At 39.0% G+C, this 26692-nt stretch overlaps 2 protein-coding genes and 1 pseudogene across 2 annotated transcripts in view; 2 read left to right on the top strand and 1 right to left on the bottom strand.

The window, feature by feature from the left end:
- The first annotated feature begins 64 nt into the window (after nt 1-64).
- On the top strand, nt 65-18566 carry BTNL2 (butyrophilin like 2). Its single transcript, XM_006736241.3, has 9 exons — nt 65-488; nt 3260-3343; nt 5047-5394; nt 7016-7297; nt 8682-8702; nt 13992-14339; nt 15356-15637; nt 16303-16398; nt 16984-18566. Exons 2-9 carry the CDS (start codon nt 3265-3267, stop codon nt 17196-17198), a joined length of 1671 nt encoding a protein of 556 aa, XP_006736304.3. The 5' UTR covers nt 65-488; nt 3260-3264; the 3' UTR covers nt 17199-18566.
- A 2077-nt stretch (nt 18567-20643) lies between these two features.
- On the top strand, nt 20644-22201 carry LOC145722902 (peptidyl-prolyl cis-trans isomerase FKBP1A-like; annotated as a pseudogene).
- Nucleotides 22202-24298: 2097 nt separating this feature from the next.
- The window catches only part of LOC102744739 (butyrophilin-like protein 1), a 4813-nt gene continuing 2419 nt past the window's right edge, over nt 24299-26692 (bottom strand). The window contains exons 6-7 of the mRNA XM_081827471.1: nt 26559-26585; nt 24299-25079 (exon numbers count right to left, since the gene is read on the bottom strand). Of these exons, the coding sequence (XP_081683597.1) occupies nt 24424-25079; nt 26559-26585 (683 nt within the window). The 3' untranslated portion in view covers nt 24299-24423. The remainder of the gene's footprint in view (nt 25080-26558; nt 26586-26692) is intronic.

The raw sequence follows: 26692 nt of genomic DNA, 5'->3' as shown, positions 1-26692 counted from the left end.
CCAGGTGCTGTGTGAGGATCTGACTGGAGATGGCAGAGACTGGGTGTCAAATGGGGCCCAGCAGTAGTGCCCTGGCTTTCTGAGGTTGGTGAGGAGTGCTAATGTCACAGTTGTGTCTGCAAGCCTGAAGAACTCATAACTGAACCCAGTCAAAGTCCACATGTCTGAGTTTCACTTTTCTGAGGATTATAGCTGGTAGGAGGTGAGCATGATATTCTGATTGGAATCTCATGTTCAGGGTGGGCCTCCTGGACTAGGCTGTCCCTTCAGCTTGGGTGAAGCAGCACAATCTCCCTTCACCCAAAGCTGGGGGCCCCGGGGGTCTACCTCCATGCCGTCTGGCAGTCCCACAATTCTTACTCTGGTCAGCACCCCAGGACCCTGACCTGCCTTTGGACACCTGCTGTGTGGATGAAGGGTACACCTGAGACCCACTGAGGAGAAGACCCAGCAGCCCCCGGTTTTACGCTGAAGGGGAGAGGAGACACGTGAGTGGCTTGACGAGTCCCTGGTGGAGGATGACCAGGGAAGTTGGGGAAGTCGACTAGGATGAGGAAGTGGGGCATGTGGACAGTCAGCACCCACAGGGAAACTCTGCCACTTGCCATAATACCTTCCACTTGCATCTGATACTCGTACCCCACTCCGTGTTTTTCAGTCTACCATAACTTATGTGATCCTCATATATTGCTGTGCAGCGGGCCAGGTGAGAGTACTAGATTACAACTCAGAACAGCAGGATCACGTTATTCATTTGTCATGCATGATGTTGTGCTGTGTCTGTGGGCCTTGCTTGTCTGTCATGTGCTGATGACACAGCGGAAACAATGTTAGGAACGAGTGTCTCCATCAGAGATGAGAGACAGGAGAGGTTCAAGAAAATAAAGTGAGATTCTCGGGGTCACAGAAGTAAACACAAAGTCACCTTGTCTCCTAGAATTCTTATTTTACTTTGCTTTCTGTCTACAAAAATGTGTTAACATATGATCAGTTATATCTATTTTTAAAATTAATATAGATATATAAACTTCAAACTTTGTGAACTGAATAAATTTATTCTCACCAGTTAATTACTGTGGTCACTTGGCATTTTGAGAATTTAACATTTGAGGTTTTTTACTGAAAAAAAAACACCTCTAATGATTCATGACATGTAGTAATTTGTAATTTTCTTTGGTGTGAATTTTAACAGTACATGCATAGACCTTGGAATTCAGAATTGTTATTCACCTAAAGCCTCAACACAAACCACCACTTATCACTCACTTATCATCCCATCTTAATATGTACACTTTATCCAGAAAATTAAATGAAACATGGGTTTTTGAACATTCGATGGTACATATACATATTAGATAACATCTCTTGACAATACCAAAGTTTTACCATATTTAGTAGCAATGGCAGTTTTAGAAGATTCTCAGCCTATGTTCAAATGGTAAAATAGAGATGTCAAAAACCTGGTAATGAAAATGTTTTAACTTAAAGTTTGCAATATAAGTCCAGTTGTTTATTTAGTAAAAATCTGCCAAAGATTTTCAGCATACTGACAGCAGATGGTCTATGGTAGTGTTTTTCCTTGGCATTAATGACATGTTAAGCTGGATAATTCTTTGCTGTAGGAGCTCTCCTGTGAATTGTAGGATGTGTAGCAGCTCATTGGATATCCCCTTTCCCCAGCTGTGACCACCAAAAATTTCTGCAGGCATTGCCAAAGACCCTCCAAGGGCAAGACTCTCCTTTTTCCCATTCAGAACCCTATCTAAGGCAGTTTTCTCCCTGTTTATACTCGCTCATGAATTTCTCTCTGAGCACCAGTGAAGGGTAAGGTACATTTTCACAACTTTCTTCAAAAGCTTCATTAATTTGAGCATTTTTTTTCTAGTTGCATTTGTAGGTTTTCCCCCTGCTTTAACATGAAAGACCTAAAGGAACACACATCTATAAACTGGTTTGTAGCAAATGTGGGTCCTTCTTAGTTCACATGACTGAGGGATGGTGCTTGGCATGAGTTTTGCAGGCTGTATTTGCTCTTACTGGGTAGAACAAAACATTTCTGCTTTTCACAAGAGGAGGCATCAGCAATCTCCTTCATTCAGAGGGGAAGTGACTGTCTCCAGTGGCGAGCTACAGATGGTCTATGCTATCTCCTAATGCTTGGCCCCATTTTCATATCGATCTTTGAGCGCTCTTGTGTGTCTAAGTGTTGTGGCTGGGCTTGTATCAGTTTCCCTAGAGGTATTTTAGATGAAAGTATGCATCATTTTAAAAAGCAGTCATAATAGAGTATAAATAATCTCCTAAACCACTTGGTTTATAATCCCTATTTCAGTGACTGCTGCTTTTCCCTTGCCCTATAGAATTTTACTGGTATTAGTTTCTGGGTAAAGAGAAACAATCGCCAGCTTATTGTTGCTCCTGAACAGGTTCTTCTAGTTGGTGTGAAGCAGTAAGATGCTGGACACATCAGATGGAATGAGTCTTAGGCTTCTTCCACTCTGAATTTTTCAGTTTTCAAAATTTAAAGTTGGCATTTGATTTTTGTCCTGGTAGTTTTAAAACTTTTTAGCTGTGTGGAAGCATTTTTATAATGCTGGTATAATGGGCATGTTGGGTTTGCCGATCTCTGCAGTTGGGCTATTTCTTTTACTCATTCCTTTGTGTTCCAAGACGACATTGAAAGGCCATTTAGGGTAGTTTCCTTGGTCTCTTCCTGCAGCCCCATTTCTACCACACTTTCCTTCACTTTCCAAGGTGTGCCCTGGCCCTTGGGTTCTCCCAAGGCACTAGCAATGGCTTCCTGGCTGAAGAGTGAGGATGCAGAGCCTTCCTGTTCTTTCCTGTACACCTAGGAGAGGGTGGTGATGAAGAACTTTGCAGGAGGGGCTGGGAGGAGGGCAAGGAAAAACATTTGAATCCTACTATATAATTTCTGCATGCTCAGAATAAATGGACTTTAGGAGATTTTTAAAAACATATAAATATTATTGTCCCTTGAACTCAGGAGGGCTTTTCATTTCAATCAGAAATCTTCCCTCAAGCCTAAAAAAATAGTTTAAAGTACAACACATGAGGTAAGGGGTCAGAAATGATCAATAACTGCAGAGAAAGTGAACCAAGTCCATTTCCTTGTTTGATTGTGGAGGGGTTATGTTGATTCCTCGTTGTGACTATGTAACTGTTGGAAACAACAGAATGACCTTGCTCCATTATAGTATCATTTGGGTGTACTCATATTTTTCTTTTGTGTTTGCTGTAGGGAGAATGGTGGATTTTCCAGGATATAGTCTGTCTGGTGCAGTTGCCTCTTTCTTCTTTGTACTGCTCACCATGAGGCAGCCAGGTAGGATGCCCTTCTTCCCTTTACTGTATATCTAAATGTCCCAGTGTTACAGTCCACATGCAGAGTTCCAAATCAAAAGGGCTAGGACAATATTAGGACTGGGGGTCCAGGAACCAATGCATCTGTGTTCCAGAAAGGGTCCTCCACTTCTAGCTGGGTTACCTTAAAAAGTGACTTGAGTGCCTTCTGCCTTAGTTTCCTCATCTTTGTGATAAGAATAACAACATACCTATGTCTTAAAGGCTAGGACAGGCTTTAGGATTAAATGAGGATGCACATGAAGAAGTACCTGGAACACATTAAGTTATTCATCCATTTTCCTGCTTCCACGCAGGACAGAACTTTGGTGGCAAGGAAAAGGCTGCTTCTTACCACAAACTAAACAGCATAAAAATACTTGGAAACAAGAAATTAGAAGATTTCCAAGAAATGGATTTGGAAATCTCAGTGGCTGAATTGTACCTTAAAAAGGGATTATGAAAATTCAGTGTCAGGGGGAAATACCAGAGTCCTAAGGAAAATACAACATGCAGAAGTGGAAAAAACATTGGACAGGGCACCAGAAGGCTCAGGCTCCAGACTGAGGGCTGCCAGAAACTACGTGATGTGACATGAGGCTGTCCTGACCTCTGTATAATGCAATTTCCTAGCCTATAAAAGAAGTCAACCAGATGGAATGACTTCAGATCTAGCTTCATATGTGGATTCCGTAAATGAAGAATGGAAGCAGATCTCCACTTAAGCTCTGTAGTGACCTTTTGACCAGCATCTATTTGATATTCATCAGCAAGTGAGCAAGCTGAAGTTCCTTCCTTCTTAGGATGATTGGATGTGGCAGAGAAAATACAAATAGCTCTGGAGCATTTTAGGATAAGGAAGAATATAATATATATGACTTTTGAGATTATTAAACATAATAACATGTGGAATTATTAAATATCCCTTCGATTTGCACATAATGACAAGAGGTCAAACATGACTCAAAATTTGATTAAAAGTTTCAAACTGTCTAGACAAGCCACTGCCCTTAATCCACCACAAAATGTCCTTGCACAAAACTGCATTGTACATACAAAGCTCCAGTAACTAGAGCCTTGCCTACTCCAGACCAAAAATTTTTTGAAGTTAAAAAATAATCCCAGGTCCTTACCTAGAACCAGAGCAATCCTGAAAAGCTGAAAAATCTAATGAATGAATTTATTACCTAAATTTTAGGAAAATGATTATGAAATCAGTCACTAACAATATAAGTGGAATCACTAACTATAAAATAAATTACTATAAGATATAAAACAAATCACTAACAAAGTTCTCAGTGTAAAAAATCAATTTACACATTGACTTATTAGAGAATAAAAACAACCCAGAGAAGGTGGCTTTAGTATCTTAAAGATGAAGAAATTGAGATTCCAAATCTCAAATCTCACTGAAAATAATAGGTTTGCTCCCCAAATCACACAGCTGGTGACAGACTTAGCACTAACACTCAAATTTTTGAACTGCATGTTATTTTCAGTACTACACAGAATTGTCTTTTTAACAGCCAAATATGCAAACCATCATGCTGGATTTCTCTAAATCATTGAAAATAAAGCCCTCCCTCCTCCAGGTGCCTCCATTTTGATAGGTTGGACATCCCAAAGCAAGTATATTAATCTTCCAGTTGGCATTTCCTGGTTCCTCTTTTTCACTCTGTTTTGTAGATAACTGGAGAGTGATTGGTTCTACACATCCAGTCCTGGCCAGGATTGGGGAAGATGCCCTACTAACCTGTCAGCTCCTCCCCAAGAGGACTACAATGCACACGAAGGTGACATGGTACCGCTCGGAGCCCAGCACACCTGTGTTTGTATACTGGGATGGAGCTGATGTGACTGAGATGCAGATGGAGGAGTACAGAGGCCGGGTAGAGTTGATAAAGGATGGCATTCATGAGGGAAATGTGACTCTGAAGATAAACAACATCCAACCATCTGATAATGGGCAATACTGGTGCCATTTCCAAGAGAATAACTATTGTGGAGAAACAAGCTTGCTGGTTAAAGTAGCAGGTGAATATTTTGGAAAAGACAAAGTGAAGGGAGAAGTGTATTAATTTGTGGTAAGCCTATTGCTAGTTGAAAAATTCCCTTTTAATCCTCAAGGCAATTCCTAATGGCCAGTCCTCTGTCCTGATTCATTTGAAGACAAGTAATCCTGAAGTTTTCAAAGCAAGCTCACTTAAACAACCTTCTCAAGTTTAACTTATGCAGTTTTGACTATTCTTGACCACTAATTGCAATCCATGACATCCGGTCATTAGCAATTTTACTGAGGCACAAATTTGTGCTGTATCAGGCTGATGTGTTAGGGCAAGTCAATCACTGAGTGAGTGAATCTAGCTGATTGCCCAGCAGCCATATCTCAATGGAATGCATTGTTCTCTACCCAAACTCCAATATGCAATAACCAAGTATACAAATTATGTTTCTTTCTGGAATGCCTCCTGTGAGAAAGCTAGTGCTGGGAACAAAGAGGTTAAGAACTGTGCTTTTATGGAGATTATTAAATATTAGTGTTCAATGAATTGGGGACTCCAGATGCATTTGGACATACCCACTGTGAATGACAGGATTTTGCCTGATGCTTTTGTAGTAGCAAAGTGGGAAACAGTTGAGAAAAAGGATCTGTTCTGGGGAAAAATGCATATCTGAAAAGTAAATAATCATCTAGTTCCCTGGCAAGAATAACTCTCCCATATGCTAAAGAGAAAATCAGGTAAATCCACTGACCTTCTCAGGGAAATAGTTCTCTGGAGATGTTACCATCTCTTACTCACACTAAGGCTCTTTCCTAACACCATTTTTTCTTAACACCTGTGACTATGATTATTATAGTTATGTTACAGGTGATCGAAGATGGATGAAAGAATCTATGTATTTCTGAGATATGGAGAGAGGAAGGCAGCTGTTCACTATCAGGAACATTTGAAAATAAGCCACACATTTTCTAAGGCTGTAGGTGAAGGGAGTGATTCTCTTTCCCCACCAAGTGATAGAGATTTATCATCTATGGGAAATATAGTCCCTTTGTTTGGGTTTGAGAGTAGTGTTGGATAAAGAAAGAATTTCATGACTACATAAAACTAGGATTTCTCAAAAACATTTTCCCATTGACTGTAAGGAGTATTTAGTAACTAGAGCTCCTCCTGGGGCATCCCATTCTATATACCCAGGTTATCTATTTGGTCCCCAAGATCACAACCACCACCAGAAAGAATGTAAAGAATAGTCCCTGGAGATGATTTCTGGCTTTATATTAAATGTTCTAATTAATCAGAGTCAAGATAGCATCTAAAATGTCAGACAGAGTTTGTGGCATGGGGAAGCTCAAGAATAAATCACAACACATCGTTGTTGGCAGTACTAGTGACATGAGCAAAATGTCATTATGTCCCTTTCTCTTATTCTTGTCCTGTCTGGATCTGAAGAAAAAGACAGCTCATATGCTAAAGTTTAAAGATCCAGAATGGGGAACAAGCAAAGTGTATATGAACTCCAATTTGAATGGGAAGAGGACTTGGGACCCATGAACTCCTGCCCTCTCCCTATGAGCAATGTCACCAGGATCTTGGTTTCTATGGTTTGTGCCTCCATGGGCTCCAGGCCTTAGGGCTGTATCTTCCCTCCACAGGTCTGGGGTCTGCCCCTTACATCCACGTGGAGGGACCTGTGGAAAGTGGAGTCCAGCTTGTGTGCACTGCAAAAGGCTGGTTCCCAGAGCCCCAGGTTTATTGGGCAGATATCACAGGAGAGAAGTTGCTGGCTGTCTCTGAGCATTCCATCCAAGATGATAATGGCCTGTTCTATGTGGAAACCACTCTTGTGGTCAGGAATGATTCTGTGGAGACCGTGTCCTGCTTCATCCACAACCCCATCCTCAATGAAGAGAAGAGCTCAGTCATCTCCATTCCAGGTCAGAGCTCTGCCTCTAGGACCAATGTGCTAATGTGCAAAGTGATTAACAGGAAAGGTTCAAAAGACTGTTCCATAGCACCTAGTATTTTTTTATTAAGGAAAATATCTAAAATTTAGTAATATGTATTAAAACATATAAACTATTTATGGCTGGAAATATATACTATATTTTGATTAAACAGCTATTGTTAATGGTATTCCAGTTATTTTCAAGTTCCACCTTTTCTTCTTTCTGAACTAATTTTCTTTACTAACAAGTATGCATCACATGATAAAGAAAATAAAACTATATTCTTTCAATTAAAATGTTTTCCTATACCACATTGTGCCAGTTGCTTCTGGAACCTGTCATGTGAAGATAATCAGAGATGGAGACAACTATTTACATAATAGCATCTTAATTATAGCCTCATTTATAAATAGCAACAAAAACAACAGTAAAAAAAAGGCACAATACAACAGTGGAGTGAATGTTAAGTATCTAATGTGACTATAAATTATAGCATTGATGAAAAATGGTATTTTCAAATGATTTTAATGGTTGAAAAAATCCTTATGATGGACTATTTATGTAAAGATTACATCTATCTATCTACCTACCTATGTATCTATCTATCTATAAACATTTCCAGTCATGTAAAAAATAATGGCTTTCCATAACTTAAAACTGCACTAAGATTTTTGGGACATCTTCTATATTTAGATATAAGGATATAGTTATTCTTACTCATATAAGTGGATATACGAAAGAATTTTAAGTAAATGTCACATGTGAATGTTAAAAGGAGCTGAATATATATTATATATTATATATATATATGAATACATTTTATAAATGCTTTATATATGTTTTATCTCTCAGTTTGGAATGATAGGTGATAATTGTCTATGTCTGTATATTTTTATACTTTCCATGCACTTACAAGAAGAATATGTATCATTTTTACAAGATATTAAATATCAATATGTTAAGTATCAGCATAAATAAACAATCATGAGGTAATAGAACTGAGAGGCTTTTTGTTATGCAAACAAAAGGAAAAACAGCTGGATCACTAGGTGTTCTACAGGAAAGAACATTTTTCTCTAATTTCTTTTTTATGAATTGAGCTGTTTATTTATATTTATTTATTCATTTATTTTTTTATTATGTTATGGTAGACACCATAAATTACATCATTAGTTTTGATGCAGTGTTCCATGATTCATTGTTTGCGTATAACACCCAGTGCTCCATGCAGAAGTTGCCTTCCTCAATACCCATAGCCCGGTGATGAACTGAGCTTTTTAATAAAATGTAGAGCTTTCTTTTCTTTTTAAATATTTTCTCTCCTTTCCCTCAGATCAAATTCCCTAATATATTATCCTTGTTCTTTTTCCAGAGAAACACCAGAATGAGCTAGGTGAGTAGACACTGGATGCACTGGTATAAAGGAGACCCTGCTTGCCCCAAAGGGAATTGATAGTCCCTGGACAAAGCCAGTGGGAGCTACCGTGACAACTCGTAATCCAGATGAGAAACAGAGGCATGACTTCAAGTCTCAAGTTCAGTTAGTACCAGAGGGGACGGGCAAAACACAGCCTCCTTCGGGCACCTTTGCACTGTGTAACCTATGACTTTAAGTGTTCACTGGGACCCACTGAGCCTCAGAAGGATGCCTGTAAGGGGCACAGACACGATCTCTGCTCTGCTTGTGTGTAAGGGATGGTATAGGACAGATGGTGGGCTTCTGGAGGCCCTTTTAAAATCTTTCTAATGTGAAGGCAGTGTCCTCGTGGTAACTGGAGATCATCACCCATCACCTCAACACTCTGGCCTTGCTGTGGTTTCTGCACCTTCTCCTCACCCCAGTGGATCCTAACCTCATCATACTGGGCAGGAGCCATTACTTTCCTAGATGTAGCCTGGGACACTGCCTGGGTCCTTCAATCATTTTCCTGTTTTTCTTCTTCTTTTTTTTTACTTAACAGTCGGACTGTAATTATTTTACTGTACCTAAGATAAAGATAAGTGGTTTAAAAAGTAACCAACTGATATCTGAGCCTCTTTTAGTTTCTCCTTTACCCCCTTACCATCTTCCTCCTTCCTGTGACCTTTTCTCCCAGGCCATGATATGGGCCCATGCAGCCTGCTCCCTGCCCAGATGCATATGACCTTGTATCACTCATTTTCCATCAATATCCTGCTCACCCTCAAGTCACTGGTTATAGGAATGTGTGCGTGCACATGTGCCTATTGCAAATTAGGTGAGGTTGAGCGTACAAACACACCCCAATCTCTGCCAGAGTCTAGTGTGACACTTTCGAGCCCATCAAGGCCATAAAGATAAAGGGAATGGCCTCAGGAAGGTCAAAGGTAACTCCACAATCTGAGGAAAGTTCCACCCCTGTAAGCCATACCGTCCAAGTCAGATCCCCTTCTGCCTGCGTAGCATCTGCTTATGATCAGACAGAAACCTTAACCAGCAGAACTTGTTAGTTACAGATCAGACCAGTGTTGGGGCAGGTTGACACATGTCTCTGTCCCTCAGGAAGACTTTATTTTTTAAATTTTATTTATTTATTTATTTTTACTTTTAAAATCCCTTTATTTTTTTTGTTTTGTTTTTCATGCAAAATGTCTACCCTAATTTTTTTAAATTATTAACATATGATGTATTATTTGTTTCAGGGGTACAGCTCTGTGATTCATCAGTCTTACACAATACACAGCACTCACAATAACACATACCCTCCCCAGTGTCCATCACCCAGCTACCCTATCCCTTCCACCCCCCTCCACTCCAGCAACCCTCAATTTGTTTCCTGAGATTAAGAGTCTCTTCTGGTTTGTCTCCCTCTCTGGTTTCGTCTTATTTCATTTTTTCCTTTCTTCCCCTATGATCTTCTGCCTTGTTTCTTAAATTCCACATGTCAGTGAGATCATATGATAATTGTCTTTCTCTGATTGACTTATTTCGCTTAGCATAATACCCTCTAGTTCCATCCACGTTGTTGCTATTGGCAAGATTTCAAATTTTTGATGGCTGCGTAATATTCCACTGTGGATGTGGTGGAATACACACACACACACACACACACCACATCTTCTTTATCCATTCATCTGTTGATGGACATCTAGGCTCTTTCCATAGTTTGGCTATTGCAGACATTGTTGCTATAAACATTGGGGTGCACGAGCCCCTTCAGATCACTACATTTGTATCTTTGGGGTAAATACCCAGTAGTGCAATTGTTGGGGTAGCTTTATTTTCAACTATTTGAGGAACTTGCATATTATTTTCCAGCATGGCTGCACCAGCTTGCATTCCCACCAACAGTGTAGGAGGGTTCCCTTTTCTCTGCATCCTCGCCAACATCTGTCGTTTCCTGATTTGTTAATTTTAGCCATTCTGACTGGTGTGAGGTGATATCTCATTGTGGTTTTGATTTGTATTTCCCTGGTGCTGAGTGATGTTGAGCACTTTTTCGTGTGTCTGTTGGCCATTTGGATGTCTTCTTTGCAGAAATGTCTGTTCATGTCTTCTGCACATTTCTTGATTGGATTATTTGTTCTTTGGGTGTTGAGTTTGAGAAGTTCTTTATAGATCTTGGATACCAGCCCTTTATCTGATATGTCCTTTGCAAATATCTTCTCCCATTCTGTTGATTGTCTTTTGGTTTTGTTGATTGTTTCCTTTGCTGTGCAAAAGCTCCCCACAAAAAAGGAGAATTACAGACCAATATCCGATGAATATGGATGCAAATATTCTCACCAAAATACGAGCCAATAGGATCGAACAGTACATTCAAAGGATTATTGACCATGAGAAAGTGGGATTTATTCCTGGGCTGCAAGGTTGGTTCAACATCTGCAAATCAATCAATGTGATACACTACATTAATAAAAGAAAGAACAAAAACTGTATGATCCTCCCAATAGACGCAGAAAAAGCATCTGACAAAGTACAGCATCCTTTCTTGATTAAAACTCTTCACAGTGTAGGGATAGAGAGTACATACCTCAATATCATAAAAGCCATCTATGAAAAACCCGCAGCGAGTGAAGAGTCACACCTCTGAGTTATTTGAACCACTCTGACATGTCCACTGGAGACCCAGTACACACAATACAATCAGGTGTTGTGTTGTTCCTAGTTGTGCTGACCTTCTGGGACCACAGTAAAACATGATGAAAATATGGGGCTCCCCTTGGCTCCCTGTTAGGTGGGGGTTACAGATCTATACCCTTAGGAACTTTGAGGGTTGTTGATTGAGGATACCAGGAGTTTCACATCTACCTCTGTATTATCCTCATGAATTAGAACTTGGAGACAAGGACCCACTGCAATTGGCTGCTGGCAAACTGAGCTTGCTATAGAAGTCCTAGGACTGGAATTCCAGTTCTCACTCTGGCAAATAATCTTTTTTTTTTTAATTTAAATTTTTGTTAGTTAACACACAGTGCAATATTGGTTTCTGGAGTCGAATTCAGTGATTCATCACTTACATACAACACCCAGTGCTCATCAGAGCAAGTGCCCTCTTTGATGCCCATCACTCATCTAGCCCACCCCCACCATTCCCCTTCATCAAATAATCTTATAAAAATAATGACTAGTTTTAAGAAATATTAATTATATGCCAGGTGGGATGCTAAATGCTTTACAGAGATTATTTCTTTTTCTTACAATAATTATAAAAGTTAATAGATTTATCCTCATTTTACAGCTGGCAAAATCTTATAGATCTGTGGTTTGTGGGAAACCATTGAGAAATTGTGATATTTGCCCTCTAATCTGGCTTAAGAGTGCAAGTTCTTAATCACTTATGTGTGATTTTTGTAAATCATTGGTCTCTATTTCCCTCATCTTCAAAATGAACATGTTGAATTTAATCTCTGATGTAGTATTAAGCTCTACACTGGATATGATATGATATTAATATAATATATGATATAAAAATATAGCATATTGAGGAAATGAGATAACCCACTTAATTGAATATGCTGATTGAAAGAGGATTATATGACATGATGATGGGATGATCATGTTTCAAGGAATTGATGTATATTCAGTGAACTGCACACCCCAGAGAGGATTTAATTTTCAGTGAATATTCAGAGGGCCTTTCAGTAACATACATACAATACCCCAATAATAGAACAAAACAATAAATGTGAGCACAAATTGTGTGGAAGGCCCACAATATATACAAAAGTATATAAAGAAATGAGATTATGCAGAGCTTCTCTCAAGGAGCTTGTATTCTAGAAGAATATCACTTATTAACAGATTGGGCTGCATGATTTTTTTCCCATACTTCCAACTTTATTTTTTACTTGGATTCTGGAATAACAGGTGTTTCATATATCTATCATGCGCCTACTCATATGGGTAATGGAGATAAAGAAATTGTCTGTTTTATTAAGTAATGTACTGTAAAATACGTGGAAGGAGAAATAACAACAGACTAATCCCTAGTTCATTATTTCTGACTCCTACTTTTGTCTCCAGATTTTAACAGATACATATGCAATGGAGATATTATTTTAGGTAAAATTGAAAGATGAAGCAAACAAAATGCTGGAAATAATTGGGAGTCAAATTCTAGCTAGAATAGAAGGGAATAATCTGAAGATTAGGCTTGTGTTGATTGACAGTAAATTTCCTTTCTAAAGAAGTACCTAGCAGATTTTAGCTAATTACATAATGAGGACATTTTGCCTTTTGTCATTGACTCTCATCCAACAATATACAAATTTATGCCTGTATTTCTATTATAAGTGACCATAACTTATGTGAAAGCATTTTTATCCTTTGATCGGAAAGGATGACTCTCAATTTAGAACAGAGAAAAACTAGCATGGCCAGAGCCTGATGAACTGGAAGTGTAACATAGCTTGTGTCCAGGAAAGCCATCAGAGAAAATCTCCAATTTTCACAATGGGAGGATTAGACTTTTTGTGTATTCATTGTTGTTTTGTGTTTTATATTTTGCCAACCTCCCCAATTCTTGGTTTTATAATGTTTCTCCAAAATAATCTGAGGACATTGAACCTGGTGTGTGTTTAGAGCTCCACATATGTGGGACCTCACAGAACCAAAACATGGAGGCTGGATCTGACTTATAAGGTGTTATAAAAATCAAACCAGGGGAAGGTTCCTTCACATTTAATTACTAAAAATCCACCTGAAACCCATTTTTATCCCTTATCATTAACAAGGCAGAAAGATTGGCTTCAGTGCCCTCAAGTTTCACGGTCTGCATGCCTCCACTCACACTGTATAGTCATCCAAGAGCTTTATATAGATGATTTTGCTTAACTCCAGAAGGGAGTGATATATTTATTTCACAGTTTAAGAAACTGAGGCATACACAGATTGAGAAGTAGTTTAAGGAGCTCATACCGATGTGAAGTGATAAAATATTATTTTTATTCTAGGAGTATTAATTGCAAAATTATTTTATTGGGCTGTAATCTGATTAAAATAGGTCAAGGCAGGTGTGGGTTCCATTAATGGTTCTTTTTTCCCAGGGACAAGCTCTATCCTGATTCCACCAAACCTCCCCCTCTCTAAAGGATGACCTTGTGCCTCACAGCTCCCCTGGGATGCCCCTGGCTTCTAAACCCCACTTGAGATTTTCTTACTGATGACACTATTTTCTCCATTTTGTGTCTTTCATTGTGTTTTGTCTGTTGTATTTCATAGCTTCCTTAGAAGTGATTGGACCTCCCCAGCCCATCCTTGTCAGAGTGGGAGAAGACATACAATTAACCTGTTACCTGTCCCCAAAGACTAATGCACAGAGCATGGAGGTGAGGTGGGTCCAATCACACCGTTATCCTGCTGTTTACGTGTATGCGGATGGGGGACATGTGACTGAAGAGCAGATGGAAGAATATAGAGGGAGGACAGTGTTGGTGAGTGATGCCATTGATGAGGGGATACTGACCCTGCAGATACACAATGCCACAATGTCAGATAATGGGCAGTACCGGTGCCTTTTTGAAAAAGATGGTGTCTATCAGGAGGCCAGTTTGGATCTGAAGATAGTAGGTAAGGATTCCAGATGTTTTTGATTCAACCTTTGTTCCTACTGCTTTAACATGCTAGTTCCTGGAAATTTTCCCTGGTACCTGAAATTTTTGGAATGTCCATTCACTTGTCAAATTTATATTGAACACTCTGATGCATAAGAACTGTAGTACATACTTAAAGTTCACAAACTCACATGGACCAGATTTAATTCTCTGGGTATAGAAATTGTACACTTCCCAAGATCTCTGTAAAATGACCACACATTTAATGAAATTTGAGAATTTTACTCCATAACTCTACATACGACTCATTATTTCAGAGTGTTCTTAAAATTCTGAACAATGTATAGTTACTAGGAAGTATAATTATGTAAAGACTAACCTATATCCACATAAAAGCAAAAATAGTATCGAAAGAACTGGCAGGATAGAAGAAGAAAGACAAAATCACTCCCTGCATCATAATTTCCCACTGTTTATATTTGTGAGTAAGAATTGAGTTTTCAAGGTTAGCAAATACCACTGAAGACATAGGCCAACATTTCGGATAATTGATTTGTTTCTCCCATTGATTTTGGGTCTCAATTCATAAACATATTCATGAAATATCCAGAGGGGTACATATTGAGAAGTTAAATGGACTCTGTTATTTTCTGCCACTGGATGTACATGTTTATAAAATCTTGATATTTGAGGATATTCTTTTACTCACTTTCTTTAATCCTGTCCATGTGATTCATGTCTTGGTCAAAGCTGTTTTGTTTTCAGATACAGAAGAGAAAAGATTGGATTTAAAATTTACTTTTCCTGTGACTCTATCTGAGGATGACTTTAGGAATACAAAAAATAAAAATAAACCAAACATAACAAAACTAGAAGCCATTCCAGCTAGTCTCATCCCTAAGTGGAGTATAATTCCACTATAAGCTTTGTTCTCTCAGCCAACCCTTTCCCCTCTTTCCTCTCAGTGAAGTTACTGACCATATAACCACTTGCAGACACTCTAGGTTTTGTTCCTTGATCTTTATTCCCCAGGTCTGGGTTCTTCCCCACTGATCACTGTAAAGGAACAGAAGGATGGAGAAATAGAGCTGATATGCAGTTCAGAAGGGTGGTTCCCAGAGCCCCATGTGCAATGGAAGGACATGGAAGGAAAGATAATACCATCATTTTCAGAGGTTCTGACTGAAGACAGCCACAGGCTGTTCCATGTGGAGACATCTCTATTGGTCACAAACAGCTCTTTCGTCAACGTAACTTGTTCCATTAGTAACCCCCTTCTTGATGAGGAGAAAATGGCTACTTTTTTTCTTTCAGGTTGGTGACTCCATGTGTTCCTCTCAACTTTGGGAAATACATATGAAGGCAAACCCAGACTTACATTTTATTGCTCTACTGTTTTTAAATTTTTATTTTCTTCTCTCTGATAAAATCACCTGCTATCTCTTACAAAAATGGTCTTCAGGATACCTGGAGATCCTACTGACGTCCCTTGACTAAAACCTTAAGGTTATATTGTTGCATATACACTAACTTCTAAGACTTGACTCTACCATCACTGTAAGGACAAACTCTCTTCTTCTGATGTGAAACCAATATCACTTTTTTTTCTTTATTGTGGATTGTCTTTGGGATTAAAAACCAGTTTTCCTTAACACCATCTTCACGCCTGTGGATTAGGTAATTTTATCCTTTTCCTACCCTTGTTATTCCAGTGATGGTGGTGATGTAATTGGAAAAGAGACAGGAAAGAAATTGTGTGTGTGTGTGTGTGTGTATTTCTGACAGGAGCAAACAGTAAAGCTAGCATAAACTTTGGGTCTCCCCTCAAGTTCTGCAGAATAGAGAGGAACAGATCAGCTTCCTCCATGAGAGACCCACTTCTCACCCTCCTCTCTAGCTCAGGAGCTGCTCATAAAAAGAATGATCTTGGAATTTTCCCAGTTTCGTGATTTAATGGGATTCTGGGTTTTCCATTTTAGAGCCCATGATGAATTTTTCATGGAAGATAGTGCTTATTTGGCTATTACTTCTTGCTGCAATTGTAGGCCTGGTCAAGAGGAGGAGCTGTAAAAAAGGTAAGTCAGGTAAATAGTCATGTATGGAGCATCCTTTGTAGGGGAGCCTTGCCGTGCACTTTCCCTAGCCTCTTTTTTCAGCAGTCACATAGGGGAAGCATTCAGTGAACATTCAGTAATTAATGAAACATGAGGGTCCATGGCTTACATTCATGTAGTGGAGGATCAGTGCTGAATGATATCAGAGTTTACAGTGATAATAGAAGCAAAGGGATTAAACAATAATTTGATCCCCCAGTGAACATTCCCAACTGATCTACTTAAGGGAGAAGACGAAAAAAGTAGCATAGCCATCCATGCTTTCAAGGGTGAGAGCTGAGACCTGACTGAGATGCTGTTGGCATGAACATTTCACTAAGATCTTTAAAAATATGGTGACTTGCTTATTGATGATTCTTGCCCTATGGATGAAGGACTTCTCTGTGTTGATAGGTTGTTCTGTGTGCCCTATAAAGTTCCTTCACTTCAAATCTCTTATGTCACTATAACTTTGGTTTGCCTGTTTGGATGTTGATATAATGGAATTTATATTTTAAAATACTCCACACATTGGTTATCATCAGAATGGATTTTCTTTCTCTACAGTGAATGTGACATTGGATCCAAATACAGCTCACCCAGGACTGATCCTTTCTGAGGGATACAAGCATGTGACCCATGAACATTCATACAGCCATACATCCGACAGAGCTTGCTCAATGGACCAGGCCAGGAGGGGCTCATGTCAGGGAGATGGCACTGAGAAATGGAGGTTGGGAACAAGAGAGTATAGGTCCCAGGTATTGCCAAGGGCAATATAGGGAGGAAGGGAGTCATCCCTCTGTCACCTGAGAATGTGTTCAGACAATGAGTTGCTATGAAAACCAGTACTGGGCCATTACCTTTCCTCCAAGGCTCCTCTCCCTAAAGATGGCTCCTGGAAGGGTCAAAATCTTCCTTGACTAGCCTCTGGACACCTCTCTTTATAACATGACCAACAAGTGCTCTATTTACACTTTTCTTCTCTGAAACTCTATACACCTTCTTCATTCTTCAATCCCTTAATGTGGGTTCTCCTGACATCTTTCCTACACCCAGGAGATTTTGCAACACCTCCAAGGGAATAAACAACCTTAGATTCTGGAAACAAGGATTATAGTCCAAGTCCCGGTCTTCTTCTTTCACCAGCTGCTTGAAGGGGCTCACACCATCCTCCAGCTACCAAATCAAGATGCTTTAATGTCACTCTGGCTTGAGATTTGATCTGGAGACTGATCCCTTCAGAGAACTATACTATCCCAGGCTCTCTGAAATCCTGCCACCAATCACAACCTGATATGTGATGATCAAAGATTCTTAGAAAATCCAATGAGAAATGCAATTAGGCCTAGAGAAGGAAATGCAAGGAAAGATTATTTATAGGTTTCTTTATGAAGGTGAGAATTTCCCAGTGGGGCTGAGGAAATAAGAAATACAGTTAAAAAAGAGTAAGAGAAAATACAGCTGAGTAGAAGGAGGAAATCTGATCACTGAGATATAATCTTGAATATCATATGAAATGTAGAATTCCTATTCCAGACTTTTTCAAGAAAGTGGAAATTTGGAGTGGAAAAAAATTTTAGAAATTCTATTCGAAGACAAATACCATATGATTTCTTTTATATGTGGAATCTAAAAGCAAAACAAATGAATAAACAAACAAAAAGCAGAATCAGACCTATAAATACTGAGAACAAACTGATGATTGCCAGAAGGGAGAGGGTAAGGGGATGGGTAAAATGGATGAAGGGGAGTGGGAAGTACAGACTTCCAGTTATGGAATGAATAAGTCATGAGAATAAAAGGTACAGCATAGGGAATATAGTCAATAATATTGTAATCGTGTTGTATGGTAACAGATGGTAGCTACTCTTGTGAGCACTACATAACCTATAGATGTGTCAAATCACTATTTTGTACACCCGAAATTAATGTAACATTGTGTGTCGACTTTACTCATATTAAAAAAAATGTAAAGAAGAAGAAATTCTAGTCCAAGGAGAAAATTAATTTCTTTTCATTGTATCTATATGAGATGATAGATGGTAACTAAATCTATTGTGGTAATCAATTCACAATATATACAAATTGAATCATCATGCTGTACACCCTAAACTTATATAGTGATATGTGTTAATTATTTCACAATAAAGCTGGAAAAAAGAGAAAAATTAATTTTATATTGTGTATACAAAGGTGTCAATTTTATTTTTAGAACAAAAAAATGCACAATTAACATCAATAATTACAAAATAAACAAAAGCAATAAATACAACACATGGTAGGAATATTTTAAAGCTATAATGAATTAAAGAAGAGAAACTATAAGTGGAAGAAGAAAGAATATGGGAAAAGAAAGACTTGGAAAAAGTCTTGAAATCTTCTGAAGTGAGAATGAGGAATACCTACTAGTGACACTCTGCTGTCTTTTAGGGTGGCAGCCATCGTAGTCATCACCCACCTGTCGCATCCTGGAGTGTCTCTTTTGGCTCATAGTATTTTTTCTCTGTTTTTTAAACTCATATGTTTATGTTTGAAACTATGTATTATTCTCCCACTAGTATTTACACATTTATTTTACTTAGTTTTTAAAATTTTCAATAGTGAAATACACATAACATAAAACTCATTTTAGCCATTTTAAAGTATACAATTCAGTGGTATTTATACCTTCACGATATTGTCCAACCATCATCAGCATCCAGTTCTAGATTACTACTCCAGAAGAAAACTCCATAATTATTACGCAGTCACTACCCATTTTCTCTTTTCCCCAGCCCCTGGCAACCACTAATCTATTTCCTCTCTATGAATTTGCCTATACTAGATATTTCATATAAATGGAATCACAAAATATATGGATTTTTTAGTGTCTGGCTTTCTTTCTTTTTTTTTTTTTTACTTAACATAGTATTTTTAGCATTCATCCATGTTGTAGCATGTACCAGTACTTCATTCTTTTTTTTTAATAAACAATTTTTATTTTTTAAGAGCTGTTTTAGGTTTATTGCAAAATTGCCTGAAAAATCCAGAGTATTTCCATATCCCTCCTCCCTCTCCCCATAATTTCCTATTAACACCTTGCATTGGTATGGTACATTTGTTACAACAGATGAACCAATAATGATGCATTATTTTCAACTACAGTCTCTAGGTAGGGTCCACATTAGGGTTCACTTTTTGTGTTATACATTCTGTGGGGTTTGACAAATGTTTTACTACTTTGGGTACATTAATATACCCTTTTTATTTTTGAAGTCAAATTTATTAGTAGATATGCTGGCTTTGCCTTAAAATATGTTTAATGTTACTCTATTTTGACTTAATGTAATTAAAGATATTTTATTTAGTAAAGTCTGAGGGTTAACTCTCCCCCCCTTTTTTTGTCTTCCTTCTTGATGAGTCTAACTTTTTGCTTGTTAGTTTTATGTGCTTGTGCAGGCCCAATATATAACATATAGGTTTTCCCTAGGAAGATCTCAAGAAAATGTGTTTTTTATCAGTCAAATTCTTTCACTATGTATTAAGAAACATGTTTTCTTTAGCTCACCAAATTGGGGATTAATTTACTTTCTCAGTTCCAGTGCCAGTTTGAAAAACCATGGGGAAAGAAAAAGATTGGTGGCTTAAGATGCTCCAATCACTGATGCAATCACTGTGGCTGATGGATGAGTGACTGGATTGGCCCATCAAGGATCCAGTTCCCTGTCACTTCTGATGCATAGGGAGCTGGTTGTAGTCATGCAAAGCATTGTGACTCTCAGAAGAGATGTATAGATTGGATAGATCTCAGTTTAAGGGAGAGGACTGGAGGAAATCAGAAACCAAATTTGTTAACCCCTCTGCAAGACTTTTTTCTCATTGTCAGTAGACTTTAAGTTCCATTAGGGCAGTGATATTTTTCTTTTTTGTGTATCCTCACAAAGTAGAAAAGTGGCATATATTAGCTGATCAATAAACATTTATGAAGTAGAGGAATAGATTCGTAAATAGGATATTTATTTAATATTTTACCTATAGAATACACTGTGCTGGGATGTAGAAATAAAATGCTTAGTAAGGCATGATTCCTGCCCTAAGATAGTTCTTTACTCTAAAAGTCTCTCTCTTTGTTTTTGAATGTCTTATCATTCCCTAATAGAGTCTACTCAGAATGGGATTGCCAGAGCAGTCCAGCAATAAATATTTGATGGAGTCAGATGGTGAATTCAAGGTCACTACTTTGTCATGAACTGTGGGCTACCTGGAGACCCTTCATTGCTTGTTGATTTGCCCATCCTTAGAGATGAGGATATGATGGATGATGTTATCCCTGACATTTCTACAACTGTGATTCCAATAGAACATCAACCTTCACATTTTCTTTCATTGCCCACCTCTAGCCTTTGACCCCCAATCTCTAAGTTTAGAAGGACAAAACCCATTAAAATGAGTAGAGAAGTAAGGGCACCTCGCTGGCTCAGTTGGTGGAGCATGTGACTCTTGATCTCTGAGTCCTGATTTCAGGCCCCACATTGGGCATTGAGCTTACTTAAAACAACAACAACTTTTGAGAGCCAGGGAGCCACCCCCAGGTCACCTGTTGGTCAGCCTGCCTGACCAGTGTGTGCCATGGTGGCTGCCATGGGAGTGTAGGGGAGACCATCTCCCTGGAGTCGGGTTCACTTTCCCCAAGCATGGTCAGACCTACGTGGTGCACTTCTGGAGATACTTGAAGATGGAAAGAAATTTGATTCTTCCAGGGACAGAAACAAGCTCTTTAGGTTTATGCTAAGTAGGTGATCTGAGGCTGAGAAGAAGGGGTTGCCCACATGAATGTGGGTCAGAGAGCCAAACTGACTATCTCTCTGGACTACATTTATGGTGTGGTGCCACTGGGCACCCAGTCATCATCCCGCCAAATGCCACTCTCCTTTTTGACATGGAGCTTCTGAAACTGGAGTGACAGCAATGGCCTCCTCCCTGAGCTCCCCATTATTAGATGTGTCATGGAGGGATCTGGTGTGTCCAGATGGACATGTGAATCTTATGGCACTTTTCCTGACTTTCCACTACACTCTGTATAAACATGACCCTGACTGAATGTGTTCTGGCACTCAGCTTTGCTCTTTCCCTCTCTCCTCCTATGTGTGTTGGCTTAAACTATATGACCTAAATCTCAAGTTACTCATTTTATTTCGTTTTTGTTTTGGGGTGAAGGTTCAGCTTTAGTCTTTTGGATCTAGGTTTCCACTTATGTATTAGTAAGATATAAATAGCACAAATAATGGGTTAACTTTATTTTTTAAATTTTTAAAAAAGATTTTATTTATTTACTTTAGAGAGAGAGAGCACACACAAACAGTGAGGAGGGGTAGAGGGAGAGGAAGACACAGACTCCCCACTGAGCAGGGAGCCTGATGTGGGCCTCGATTCCAGGACCCTGAGATCATGACCTCAGCCTAAGCAGACACGTTACCGACTGAGCCACCCAGGTGCCCCATGGGTTAACTTTAGGGTAGGAATTAGTGTGGGAGGGGATGCAAGAATCTTTATTTTGTTATTATTTTTTTGGATGAAATTTGTATCTATTATATATTAAACATTTTTGCTGCTGCTCTGCAAAGCCATAGCAGATTTGAGGTGCTGTTGAGGGTTGAATTGCTCTCCAAGTTGAGAGATGTTCTTGGGTCAAATTAAAAGCCCTACCTGAAACTGAAGTGGGGAGGGGAAGAACTTTTGCCTGCACTGCCCAGCCCCAGCCTCACCTTAAACTTTCTGCCTTATGAAAGCAGATCATGCTCACTGAGATGCTGGACACTACATGTATCTGTCCCCAGGCCAGCAGGGACCTCTGAAGCCTTCTTTGTGGCCTGGTTTTATTATTATTATTATTATTATTATTATTATTTTTGTTGTTGTTGTTATTATTATTATTTTCCACCCTGTGGTTTTTCTAATGGATAATCAGGACTTTTGTAATCTCAGAGTTATCCAAGCTCCACTTCCCAAATTTTAAGAACTTTAATCGAAACTTTAAATTGAAGGTGCTGTTCATAGACACCCAATGAAAGTCCAGCCATCATGACAAACCTTTGGGTGTTGTCTTGAGAAAATGATGCTGGTCATCACAGCTTCAGCATCTCCTGGCTTTGATGTTCAGCTCCCCCTGTTGAGCTCAGTTTCCTGGCTTTTCCTCCCCCTTTCACCCCTTTGCTGTCCTGTATGGTGATTTGGTGAGAGAAATTACTGCTGCCTACCCCACTCCTACCTCCCCACACGACATAAGCATTTCGAGTTTTATGATTGCAATAAAAGTACTTTATGCTGGCTTCTCTCAAAAAAAAAATGAGTGGAGGAGTGACAGGTGGAGGAATCCCATTATAGAACAAAATATGAATTTAGTTTCTTCAGGTGAGATACTTAAAAACTCATTTGGAAACCTTTGGAAATTGCTGATTGTTCTGAGTATATAACAAAAGTAAAATATCCAAAATGGAACCCATTATCCTTCTTGTTCTATATCATAGTTCCAATCCCATTTGTTCCTATTTTGTGGTTATCTCCATGTAAAGGGTTCTCAGGTCCAGAATCCCTTCTCATCCACCATGTCCATTTGATTATAGCTATTAACACTTGTCTATTCATTTACCTCTCTCCTGCCTTTATTTTTGCTTGCTTGTTATATAAGTATTCTCTTTCCTGTCAGTAAAGTTAATATTCTGGGCTCTGGCTTCATTCTTCCTGGGTTCCAATACTGGCTTTACCACTTAGTGTGTCAGTGAAATTTTGCTAAGAAGATACATCTTCCAAAAGAGGTTGATAATGGGACTTACGGTTTAAAGATCTGTTAATAGGGGCGCCTGGGTGGCTCAGTCAGTTAAGCGGCTGCCTTCGGCTCGGGTCATGATCCTGAGGTGCTGGGATCGAGCCCCACGTCCGGCTCCCTGCTCAGCAGAGAGCCTGCTTCTCCCTCTCCCTCTGCCTGCCACTCTGCCTACTTGTGCTCTATCTCTCTGTCAAAAAAAACAAAAACAAAAAACTGTTAATAGTGTAGAAAAATCTAAGTGGATTTTTCTATATCCAGGAAGAGGGGACCCATTTAACAGAAGAAGCTCATATTTTATATCCTTGAAGACATAAGCATAGTGAAGCCTTAGCTGCACTAAAGGCAAAGAAACCCTCAATAGTGGGAAGAAGATGGTCTGAAAGGAAAAAAAAATGTCAGTGTTAGCAGTGACTTTTTCCATGAAGCCTCCAGATGTTTCTTCATTCTTACTTGAATATTTTTCTCTGAAAGTATAAATTGCAACATCAATTTTTTTCTTCATTCACATATTCACATAGGACACATTCAGGACTTGCTAACCAGTGAGAATTTGTTTAAAAAAAAAGTGTGTGTGTGTGTGTGTGTGTGTGTGCGTGTGTGGCTTCCCTAACAGAAGCCTTGGGCTCCTGCTCAAATGGTATATAGTTCTACATCAGTCCTCCCCACTGCATGGCAAACTCCAGGTTTTGAGGTCGGTGGACATGAACCTGAAGAAAGGGCCAGCTGAACTATTAACTTTCACAAGACTTGAACACATTTGTGTATCTACAATAGTAGTAACATGCATTAAGAATTCACTCAACTGTGATTCTTCCTTTCAAACACCACCCCTCCTTCATATTTGATAACAAAAATAGTGGGAAGAGAGATTTTTCTTTTTAAATGTAGTTTTAAAAATATTTACTTCAATACACACTGAGTACCAGAACAGAAGAGAGACCAGGCATTTGTTTGGAATTTTCTTGTGACAAATTGTTGCTGCCCAAAAAGACACTGTATTTCCCCAAAAACAACACAAGAGGAAATTCCCCCAGACATTTTTCAGTTGTCCCATTTCTCTTTCTACCTTTGCCTCTTTGAAAGGGGCTGAAATCATACCTAGTGAAGCTGACCTACTCTCCGCACAGGGACAGCTTTCTTGGAGAACATACCAATAAGAAGCCTGAGCAGGAGCGGCGGAGGCGCTGACACTTCACTTCCTATGGAGGTAATAGACGCTTAGCTTCTTGAGGGATACCCATGTCACCACTCCTTAAATGAGTTACAGAGGTATTTGGAGAAGAATCAGGACAATTTTCAGTGCAATCTGAAGTTGAGTAGATGGTCACAGATGTGCCAGCACCCTGAAGCCTAAAATAAGGACAGAGGGTCCCATAGGAGGTGATTCCGGTAAAGGAAAAGATGTGCGACCCATCAACCATGTTGTAAAACGACACATCTCCATCTTCCTGGTCCAAGAAAACTCCTATCCTTTGAGGATGCTGCCTCAGTGACAGTGACTCTGAGAAGGTGAGAACCTTGACTTCTCCTTTCTCGTATGCTATCACCCAGAAATTCTTCTCTGGACATTCTACAAACCACTTATCTCTTTTTACTGTATTTAAGCAAACACCCACAGCCCATTTAGTTTCAGGTCCGGCTTCTGTCCCAATATTGACTTCCACCTCCCAGTAATGTCTCCCTGTGTTAAAGTAATTTTGGCCCAGAACACTGAAGACAGCTTCAGATTCCTCTTGTCCTTGGTATACTGAGGCATCACAGTTCTGAGGAACATTTTCCATTAAAGAAACTTGTTTTCTATTCTCAGAGATGATGAGATTGGGATGAGCACTGTCTGGATCCAGAGTAACAGCAACTGCAGGTAGAGGGGGAAAAATAGGTCATTCCGCAGTGGAAACTGGCTGGCCTTAGGAAAGATGCAAATACAGGGAAAGGAGAAAGAAGGAAAATAAGAGGGAGAGCTACAGAAGAGGAGGTAAAACAATTTATGGTTTGTCCTGTGTCCATACACAGGAGATATGTGTGTATATCATAGAAGGCCAAGGCTGGACGAGCTTGAGCAACCATTTGTTCCAGATGGGCTGAGACCATCTAGGCAAGAGCGCTGTCTGCCTGACCTGAAGATTCCCAGAGTCAGGCATTTCAGAATGGGGTCCCTCTAGCCTCCCTCTAATGTCTTCACTTTACTGCTTGCTCCTAATAATAAAGCTCCTAATAATAAACTGTCAGAGTCCAATCACAGTGTATCTACTTTCATTTAAGCTTCTTTGGTATCATTTTCATTTGGTATCATTTACTACATAATTATTAAGTCACGCACTTCTCATGTACTTTTATTAGATTTCTAATGGTTGAAATCCTAGGCTCTGTAGTCAGAAAGATAGGCATTTTGATAATCACTTTATCCTTAGTAAGTGCGATCTTGGTTACTTTGCTTCTCTCATCCTCAACTTTACCTTCATAATGATATATGCAATTATGATACCTCAGCATAGGACTATTGTGAGAAATAAACAAGATAATGTGTAGAGAACTTACAACTATGTCTTGCCCATGATGAACACTTGCCAATTTTTTTTAGCTTCCAATAGTTATAGTAACATTAATACCAGCAGTAATAGCAGCAGTAGTACTAATACCAGCAGTAATTAATCTGTTTCTTCTCAAATCAAACATCTTCAATAGTTAGAATTTCTCTCATAAGAATTTGTATGTGGGGATAGTAGAATGTGCTTTAATTTTTGGAGGATTAAATTAACTAGGAAATATTTGTGGATGCAGAGATATTCAGAGCAAAGCACCATGCACTAGAAACTGATAATCAACTAATAATTCTGGAAAGATTCTAAGATGGTTTTCCACTTACACTGAGATACAACAAGCTCTTCTCTGTCTCAGGCCAGTGTAACAGACTTCCTTCTGACCGAACTGCTCTTGTGATGTTATTCAAATGAATCCACCATATCAATTAAGTTTCAGATTAAAAATCAGTTCCTCAGGGAAATTCCCTCAATCCACCATTTTTTTTTCTCATGGAAATCTCTTATTCCTTCATAACCTTCATTAAAATCTGTACATGTACTTTTCCATGAAGTCAGAGATCAGATTGGCTTTATTTATTTGGCCTTGAATAAATAGTTCTATAAATTAATGCTGAATGAATGAATGATATCAGAAAAGTAAGAAATCTGTTCACATTTCAGCATGAGACTGAGACTGAACTGAAAGCCATGAATGGAAAACCAACCAGGTTTTATTGGGAGTTTATATAAATGTAAGAGTTTCTCATTTGTAGAAGAGAGATTATGTGGGACAAAATAATAAAGCCACTCACCTGCTTTGAATTGTTCCTTTCTCCAGTCTAAAAAAAAAAAATCACATGGGAAAATACATCAAGAACATGTCTTCTCAAGAAGAAGAAGGTAGCAGGAGGGGAAGAATGAAGCGGGGGAAATCGGAGGGGTAGAT

Source organism: Leptonychotes weddellii, chromosome 8 (assembly GCF_054177405.1).
Source record: "Leptonychotes weddellii isolate Sample4059 chromosome 8, ASM5417740v2, whole genome shotgun sequence".
Classification (NCBI taxonomy): Eukaryota; Metazoa; Chordata; class Mammalia; order Carnivora; family Phocidae; genus Leptonychotes; species Leptonychotes weddellii.
This window is presented reverse-complemented; position numbering and strand designations above follow the sequence as displayed.